This window comes from Parasteatoda tepidariorum, chromosome 2, assembly GCF_982258835.1.
Source record: "Parasteatoda tepidariorum strain Cologne lab strain chromosome 2, Ptep-v5.0, whole genome shotgun sequence".
Classification (NCBI taxonomy): Eukaryota; Metazoa; Arthropoda; class Arachnida; order Araneae; family Theridiidae; genus Parasteatoda; species Parasteatoda tepidariorum.
Window position 1 is genome coordinate 60,295,691 of NC_141756.1, and position 9,688 is coordinate 60,305,378.

At 31.0% G+C, this 9,688-nt stretch overlaps 1 protein-coding gene across 1 annotated transcript; it reads left to right on the forward strand.

Moving 5' to 3' along the window:
- Positions 1 to 1,297: 1,297 nt before the first annotated feature.
- LOC147815801 (uncharacterized) lies at positions 1,298 to 9,058 on the forward strand. The gene is made up of 3 exons (XM_087155207.1): positions 1,298 to 1,875; positions 6,272 to 6,505; positions 8,955 to 9,058. The coding sequence occupies exons 1-3, from the start codon at positions 1,500 to 1,502 to the stop codon at positions 9,056 to 9,058; spliced, it is 714 nt and encodes a 237-aa protein (XP_087011333.1). The 5' UTR covers positions 1,298 to 1,499.
- The last annotated feature ends 630 nt before the right edge of the window (positions 9,059 to 9,688 follow it).

Consider the following 9,688-nt stretch of genomic DNA (forward strand, 5'->3'; position numbering starts at 1 on the left):
AAACTTTAGATACATTTCTTAGCTATTTCGATCTAGGTATTGTTATAACTATACTCCAATAATGCTTTTTTTCCAGTTGATTGTTTAAATGAAATGTGAAAAAATTACATTGTTGAAACAAAGAAACCAAACTATTGCATTAATCTTTCCAATATTGTGAACTGAAACTTATAAAAAAATAATTACACACTTTGTAAGATTTTATAGATGAATTAATAACATGAAAAATAGGTATAATATTCAGAAGATAGGCACACAATTCTTTTAAAATAATTATTTATAATTTACTTCTAAGCAAAAGATACTAATATCTGGAAGGAATAAGACTATTGGCACTAACTCTGTACATCACACATTTTTATCGATAGCTTAATTTTCTTTTGCATTGAAAGTACATCTCGTACCACGAAACTCAATTTTCTTAAAACATTTAAAAAATAGTTATATTTAGTTTAGTTACGTAAGAAATTAAAGAAAATACACAGAAGTTTACTTCAAATTCAATCAGAACCAGTTTACTCGGCAGGGTAGAGAACAAAAGTTTTATGGTTATTTAAATGATCTGGTTTACTAATACTTCCGAATGCCAAACGCTCTTTAGATTAAAAAGTGAAGTCTATCAGCTTAAGTTTGATGAGTTTCAGTCCATTATTTTGTAGAAAAAATGTCTAAACACGTTTTAAATGTACTATGTGTTTTTTTTTACATTGCATTATTAGTTAACTCAAATGTAGAAATCTAAAAATAGATTTTTTTTGCAACAAAATCTAACTTTTTGATGAAAATATTAAAATTTTAAACTTTATAAATGTAAACAGATGTTAGAAATTTTTCTTTTGTGAAAAATACTTTTACAACTTGTATTTAAGATTTAATCTTTCTCGTTTTTGAAAATGTAACGCATTAAGACTAAATTCATTTTTTAAATTTTACGTAGCTAAATCTAGATTTCTGGATCATAGTTCCAAAGGTTATTCTGTTAAAATGTCGCATGGTTTTTTGTAGTTTTGCTTTAAATTAATTTAACTGTTCTTTATTGCCAAAAATTATGTTAAATTTATGTCATAGTTCCAAAGGTTATTTTGTTAAAATGTCGCATGCTTTTTTGTAGTTTTACTTTAAATTAGTTTAACTGTTCCTTATTGCCAAAAATTATGTTAAATTTATGTTATAGTTCCAAAGGTTATTCTGTTAAAATGTCGCATGCTTTTTTGTAGTTTTGTAGTAGCTAAAAGTGTATGGATCTATGTTCATTTATTGTCATAACAAGTGATTATTTTGTCGGACGAGAAAGTGCTAATAATAAACAGAAACTGCTAGATATTCGTTTTAGAAAATTAAATAATTTAAATTTCTAGTATGCTTTTAAGATCTGATAAAAATCACCAAAAACTCAATGTAAATCTTGCATTTATTGTCCTTTTTAGAATAATTTAATGGATTCATTTTGTACTGTTATTGAACTATGAAGTTGCCTTATAGTTTGCTAATCATAATTTATGTTTCAGACAATGGCTAAAATAAGCAGCTTCCGGCAGTTCCTCATACTGCTTTACAAAGGAGCTCTTCTACGTAAGCGACATTATATCGTCACTTTTTTCGAAATCGTCATTCCTGTGTTCATCGCAAGCATATTTCCAATGATACAATCCGAACAGAAAGCTGCGTATATATTTACAGGGTCTGATAGATTCAAAAAATCAGGAGACTGGGAAGAGGGCAGAACTTACAGTCCTTATTCTCCTTTCGAATTTCCTGGCTTCTATGACATTTACTTCGTGTATACTCCAGCAGATAATGTGACGAAAGATTTTGTGGAAAGAGCTGTAAAAAAATACAATGAAAGTAATCCTAAACATTACACAAGGAAATGGGGTAAGTTTAAACGAGTCGTTAGTGTACACTGTTAGAAATTTCTTGGAAAAATGGTTAAATAACAATCGATTCAATTGTTATTTTACCATATTTAAACAAAACAGTCAAATAACCATAAATAAAACAGTATTCAAACAGCTTATTAATTGCTTTTCCCCAATACGGTTTAACAACCAGAATTTTATCGTGCCAAATAGACCCACCTAATGAAACCACTTAGTTCCTTGCAGCTGGGTGTATATTAAAGCCTGGAAAGCTAATCTGCCACTCTTATGACCCACAGAACGGGGGTTCAACTTCCTGCGTTGACACCACAATTTATTCTCCATTCCCTTCTGCACATGACGAGTTTCCAATGTTCTGCTCACCCTAATTTGTGACACTGGACTAATAAAGTGCATACTCTCATTCACGCATAAATGGCAACAAAATAAAGCTGCCTAAGACAAAAAAGTCTAGTATTTCCCATCTCTTATGATAGATGAAACAACCAGATATATTAATTAAACTACTTTCCCCAGTTCATTTGATGAAACACAACTCAACCACAACCTAATTTTAATAGCTATTTTCCAACGAAAAGCCTAGCTCCAATGTTCAGTTAAATTACTTCTTTACTGTTTTGAAACCATGCTAGTTGTAAATGGTTAAAACCTTATATTTCGTATTAATGTTTTTTTTTCCATACTTATTGTAAACGGTTTCAAAACTGTAAAGGTTAAAAAGTTCTCTATTGTAAACTTTATGGTTAAATGGAAAGACAGACTGCTGCCGGTTATTTTACCTTCATTTTAAAATGAAAATTGCAATAGTGTATGCTCTCAAGCTAAAGTAAAGATAACTCACTGTTTTCATTTAAATATGATTATGGTTTTAAATGATAAAATTCATTATATTCATGCGTTAATAACACAAGGAAATAGATAAAGAGGATCCGCTTGAATATATAAAGAGCTTCCGCTGCGAGCATATAATAGGAGACTTTTTTTCCTAATAATTGTAATACTAGTCCAAACGATCTTAACTCCACGCTACGGTAAAAAAGCTTAACTGCTAACTTGATTGATGAGCCTATCGTTTTCAATTAGTATTTTCAATTCAATTAATGAAGATTTCGGAGGTATAGTGAAGTTCGTTTGGCTATTTGCTTTATTTTAGTTCTATGAAATGCTTAGATGATAAGTCTTTAAAGATGTCTGGTGTTCATGATGACAAAAGTGCATTTTGTAAAATAAATTGCGATTTTATTTTAAATATTTTAATTTATCTGGATTTTTTTGTACTTAAATTTATTATTTCATAAAATATATGTATTTATGCTAATAACACCCAACATTACTCTTTTTGAATTACAGAATAAATTTAAAAAAGCGTTTGTCATGTAGACTTTTTCTTTTCTCTGAATTTACTATATGACAGAATTAAATTAACACGAGTAAATAAAAATATAACAGAAGCACTTTTTACGTACAATAAAACTGAAATCAATACTTGCAATAAACTAAATTGGGATAGAAGGTTTAGAATTCTATGGGAAATATTTTTCTAACCTAAATGAATGCTCAATATGAAAAGATTTCGGAACACTTACATAATTCGCTCATTATTTAATAATTTATTAAAGCTACATTTAATACTTTTTATCAGAGCGAAGCAAGAAAAACATAATTTTAAAACTAATAACTCAGTAAAAAGTAGCTCTCAGAGAAGTGTTTAATTCCTTCGTGTTATAACTATTATCCTCATTCATGATACAATAGTACGGAAATAAACAAAATTATAACAGAGGCACTTTTTAGTTTAGCTAGAGGGCGCTGGAAACGTTGCGCTAGGAAAAACTTTGTAAAAAATAGTCGCGAATCAACATCTGGGTGGAATTTCTTTAAGAATTATATCGTGGTTAATAATGAAACACATTTAATACTAAGATATAGCTCTGAATGAATATTGAAATTACATTATTTAATTACATTATTAAAACGTAGAACAGACGGTTCATAACAAACTGTTCTCTTTTAACTTGACGCTTCTCTTCAACATCAGCTGCTAAAAAGGAGCCATTTTAGCACTTGATCCTATAAATGCTTTAAAAATTTGTCGATTTTTTTTCAGATTGGTTTCAGGAATTTTTATCATTGGTTTTAGTATTTGTTACGACTCTATCAGCAAGAGCAATAATCTGTCGCTCTCTGAAAACTACCACTTAACTAAAATAACATTATTCTGACTCCATTTTTACAAAAAACATGACACTTTTGTTTACACAAAAATTTTGTTCTATATTATCCCCATAGCAATCGATGATACAGCTTACATACACTCAAATAGCAAATAAATAAAATCTAGTACTTTTAACAGTATTAGCCATTGTTATAAACTGCAATTGTTATAAACTACTAAACTTAAAATATTTAAAAGATAATGCTTGTAATGTTTGCTAGCGTAAAAGCTCCATTATAAACTCCTGTTTGTGAAAATTGCAACACCATGAAGGAATCGTCATAATTGAATGAAATTTAATACACAGTTGAGTGGTAGTGGTACAAATAAATGATTAAACTTTCAAGGCAAACAAACAATAACAAGAGATCAAAATCAGTATTTTATGTAGCCACCACGCTCCGCCATAAGTGTTACTACACGACGTGGCATGGAGTCAAGCAAACTTTGAATGTCTGTCTGAGGAGGAGAATTCCATACTGTTTGCATGTGTACCCAAAGTTCGTCTGTAGAAGCAACAGAGCGAGGATTACGAGCGAGACGCCGACCAACGAAATCCCACACATGTTTAATCGGTGACATATCCGGGGAATACGCCGGCCAAGGAAGAAGTTGTACCTGTCGCGATGCAAGGAAGGATTGAACAGTCCTAACAATATGAGGGCGGGCATTGTACTGTTGAAATACAGCACCTGGCAAGGCTTGAAGGAAGAGAACAGCTTGGGGCTGTAGAACTTCACTGATGTACCGGTTGCTGTTCAGATTACCCACAATTCGTAGCAATTGAGATCGTCCATGATATGCTATGGCACCCCAGACCATAACTCCGGGTGTTCGTCCACTGTGGCGTTCGATAACGCACTCCGGAAGATGGCATTCACCGGCATAGCGTCTGACACGAATGCGGCCATCATGGTACCTCAAATTGAAACGAGATTCATCAGAAAACACGACACGCTGCCAATCAGCACGCCAGTCCCTATGCTGGTTGTCCTATTGCAGCTGCAGGCGGCGAAGGTTTAGCGTGAGGGGATCCTGTATAAAGGAGTCCTTGCGCGCAGTCCACGCTGCAGCAGACGTCTACGAATTGATAAAGCACACAATGAAACACCTGTAGCTATTGGCCACCGTGCTGCTAGTTGTATAGAGGGAGCCGTACGGTCCGTTAGCGCAACGCCGAACAAGTGTCTATCATCACGAGCTGACGTGACATTTCGGGGTCCACTCCCAGATTTCCGAGTTGTCCGACACTCGTCCTTCCACTGCTTTCAAACACGCATCACTGTGCTGCTGTTACGCTGCACACGAGGGGCTACTGTACGATAAGATAATCCAGCTTCACGAAGGCCGATGATTCTCCCCTGTTTAAACCCCGTAAGTTGTTGAAATCTCGCTCTCTTTCGTCCAATAGGCATAAGTAATGACTAAGCTAACGTTTACCACTAGCAGATAACCATACTAGCTTTGCTACAACCGTCTATTTATTCGGATCCATCCGCCGTTCAGAGGGCGCTGCTCAGCATACGCATGCGCTACGGGTCTGAAATTCTAATCATTTGCATATCATGCTCTACTTAAGATTTCCTGAAAATTTCAGCTCACTCGCGTAAGTCCTTCATGGTGTTGCAATTTTCACAAACATGAGTTTAAATAAAGATGTTAATTGTACTCTCCTTATTATCAAATTTTTTATTTAATTTCTTTATTATCCAATTTTAATTATTTCTTTAAGAGTTCAGTGATTGACGCAGATGGTAAATGAGGGATGCATCTGCAACTTAGTATTTTTAAAGTCTTCTAACCATAAAACTGAACTTAATAATTTAAAATGAACGGTAATTGAAATAAAGAAAAATAAGATTTGCACCAGGAAGTAAGTTTAACGGAGGAACCGTAATATAATTGCCATATTATTATTGACATTAATCATGATTAATTAATTTTTATAATTAATTCCTGCCATTATGTGAGGCTTTTGATAAGTACCAAATATATTAACATAGGAACTGCTGCAGGTACTGCTGTAGGTATTATGGTAATAGTTTTTTTTTCTTCCGATGATGTTACCAAAAGTATTTCGTAAGTGACATCAAAAGTGTTTATGAACTTATAAACACAAATGTTTGTGTTTATGAAATCTTCTTTTCAAATTCTGAATTTTCTTTTGAAATTCTAGTAACTCAAGGTGTTGATAGCGAAGAAGAACTACAGAAATATTGCCTTAATCTGCTACTTGGTAAAAACAGTGTGAATATTCTAGGAACAGTTTTCAACAGCTTTCATCCATCTCAAAAAGAATTACCTTTATCACTAGACTACAAAATTAGATATGCCGATTATGGTAATTGGAGTAGGATTGAAACATCAAAGAAGTACCGAGCTCTTCATTATAATCGTTCACACCAAGAAAGTAAGTTTCTTCTTGTCATTTTATGTAAGGAACAATATTTTATTGTCATTAACTGTCGATTAGGAAGGTATATTTTTAAAAGTCTTTCGTTTTGTACCAAACAGAGTGCATTAATTTTTTTTTTACCGTTTTACCCATTGGCAAAATGGGTGTTGTTTGATGGAGTGCACTCCTTATTTGGACCTCATCACACTTTTCAACTGTGTTTAAAAGTAATAGTAAACAGTCCGCATGCGTCGTTATTGCTTGCGTGACAGCTGCTGCTTGATAATTTTTTTGAATTCATTTTTCATTTTTAATTTTGCTATGCATTAAGTTGGTGAGTTTATTTTTGAGATATGGGACCAGAGAGATCCCATAAGTACTTCTTCAGTTGTGAATAAAAGAGAATTTAATCATTTGGACGATATTTTTGTTTTTATTGTTTTAATTAAGAATCAGAGATTCTAATCTACAGTTTAAGCTGGAAAAAATAGACAGCAGCCATTTTGCCAATGGGCAACCTGTGATCACATTTTTGTCTAAAGTTGTAACAGTTAAACAAGAGACAAAAAAATTTAGTTTTTTTTCCTATAGTACATTATAAAAAGCATTGAATTTTTAATCTAATGATTGATCTTTTACATAGGTTCTGGGGACATTCTGAATTCTGATTAATTAGTAAAGATTATTATTAACTTTATTGCTCATTAACGTTATTGGCACCTCTCAAAAGGTGAGCAAGTTAAAAGGAGCTAATTTTGAATTCCATTATATGCACAAAACACTCACTACTTTTCTACGTAAATAGAATTCACATTATTAAAACCTTTTCATTGAATTCCTAGACATCAGATAATCTTATGCAGTAAATTTAGTGGAAAAACTGTCGGAGTTGTGTGCGTTACAGGATTTGGACAATTCTATAGTTCACGGGAAAGAAAGTAGCATCTTCTCCCTGAAATATTTAATAAAAATATGAATAAATACTTAGATGCTTTAAAAAAAAAGCAATTTTAAGAATGGATATGTAAGTTAAAATAAATTTACTTTATTTTTTTATTTTCCGTAAAAATGATAGTGCGGTTTTGTACATTTCGCCTTTAGTCATGTATCAAAACACTAAAAAAAATTCTAAAAAAACTTTTGCTCCATAAAATATAACTTATATATTGCTATGACTGCCATTTGTTAAGAATATTATCAAGTTACATTAATCTTGATATTATCTTAAACTACTTATTTATTAGCAAAACTGTCAGCTTTGTATGTCTTATAAGATTTGAGATATTCTATAGCTCACGTGAAAGAAAATAGCATTTTGTTCTAGAAAAAATATCATAAAAAAAATGAAAATACTTAAAATATTTAAAAAAAACTATTTTAGGAATGGGTAAACAAGTTTAAAGAATTTACTTTCTTTACAATTAAAAAATTTAACAAAACAATTTAAAGAATGTATTAAGAATTATTTTACAAAAACAATTTAAAGAATGTACTTACATGTTAAATTTTGTCTATAGCTCATATACATGATGTAAAAAAGCTTGAAAACGGTCAAATATCTTGATAAATGTACATCGGAAAAGTGAAATTAGACGCATTCAATATTTTTTAAAAGCTATCTAATGATACCAAACTCGATCTTTCACCCCCGCAACTGGTGGTGGGGTGAGGAGCTACTTATAAATCTTAAATATGCATCTTTTATTGCAGATTCATTTTTTATTTGCAGATTTTTATTGCAGATGCTGTTTTTTATTGCAGATTTAGGTTCTCCAGAAAAAAGTAACCCTATTTGAGTTATAGAGTTTATGCATTTTGTTTTACTGATATCGATATGACCGAGATAATTAATTTTGGGCACAAACTGTTTAAAATGGTGGTATTTCGAGACGCATCAGATTGAAAAAAAAAAGAATTAAAAAATTTCGGTGTTTTTTGTGAAAAACAAAATGGAAAAATCAAATTTTGTTTTCAAACGCATCTATTTTTATGTTTTTAAATCTGATGGGTTTCGCAATACGTATTTTATTCAATTTTATTCAATTTACAGCTCTGCATCTCCTTGTATTTTATTCAATTTAAAGCTCTGTTGCGAAGCAAAGTGCACAAGCCTACAACTCAAATAGGGGTTCATATTTAAGATTTAAAAGTTGCCTCTCCTCGCCTGGGAAAAGTCGAGTTTAGTATCATTGGATAACTTTTAAAAAATATTGAATTATGACTATTTTCTTATTTTCGATCCGATGTATATTTCTTGAGATATTTGACCGTATCCAAACTTTCTTACACCATGTATAGAGAAAATTAAATTACATTATAATCAATGTTTTCTTAGATTTTATTTAGATTATAAATTACCTACTTTATGTACAGATGAAATTTACTGATATCTTTATTATTGTACTACACCAACAGCATCAAATAAATACATCCGTACTAATGAAAATTTTTATAATTTTTACAGATTATAAAGATACTACTTTCCTTACATGGCAAGCATCTGTTGAAGAAACTTTTATCGATTCAAAAATGGATCCAAATAATCCGATAGATTATAAGGTTTGTTAAAAATAAAAATATAAGACGTTCTTATATAATAAAAATCATTTAAAGTTAAAAATAAACAAAATATATAAATTAACAGTAAACTAAACATGCAAGTTAACAATAAACTAAACAATTAACTAAACAATATAGGTAATCTTGAATTCTTTAATATGAGATCCAAGTAGCTGCAAAACCAATTGCAAATAAAGAGGAAATAATTTTTAACCACTCATCTCTTAATTTGTTAGTCATTGATGTTTTTTTTTATTGGCTGTTCTAAAAATGTTTATAATCTAGCAAATAAGATTATATAATACAGTTTTAGAAAAGCTCAGAATTTTAGATCAGCTCACAAAAGTTGCTTTTTTGACATAAATTTGACTCAAATTATTTCTAAGTATATATATATTTAAAAAAAATTTTATCAGTGTCAGGACGAATTAAGCATTACTCATCGGATGTAACCAATTTTATACTCGGAAGACTCTTTTTTTCTGGGCAGAAACTTTTTTCCAGAATACACAAAAGAAAGCGTTAAGTTTGTGTGAAAAGCTTATACTATGAAATACTTACATATGCAATAGGAAATAGAATTCACTTTCAAATTTTTTAGATGAGTGTTTATTTAATCACCTTCTTGGTTTAAAACAC

Coding starts and splice junctions, on each gene's coding strand:
- LOC147815801 (XM_087155207.1), top strand. CDS start 1,500: ATGTTTCAGACAATGGCTAAAATAAGCAGCTTCCGGCAGTTCCTCATA. Junction 1,876..6,271: donor ACATTACACAAGGAAATGGG/GTAAGTTTAAAC, acceptor TTGAAATTCTAG/TAACTCAAGGTGTTGATAGC. Junction 6,506..8,954: donor TAATCGTTCACACCAAGAAA/GTAAGTTTCTTC, acceptor TAATTTTTACAG/ATTATAAAGATACTACTTTC.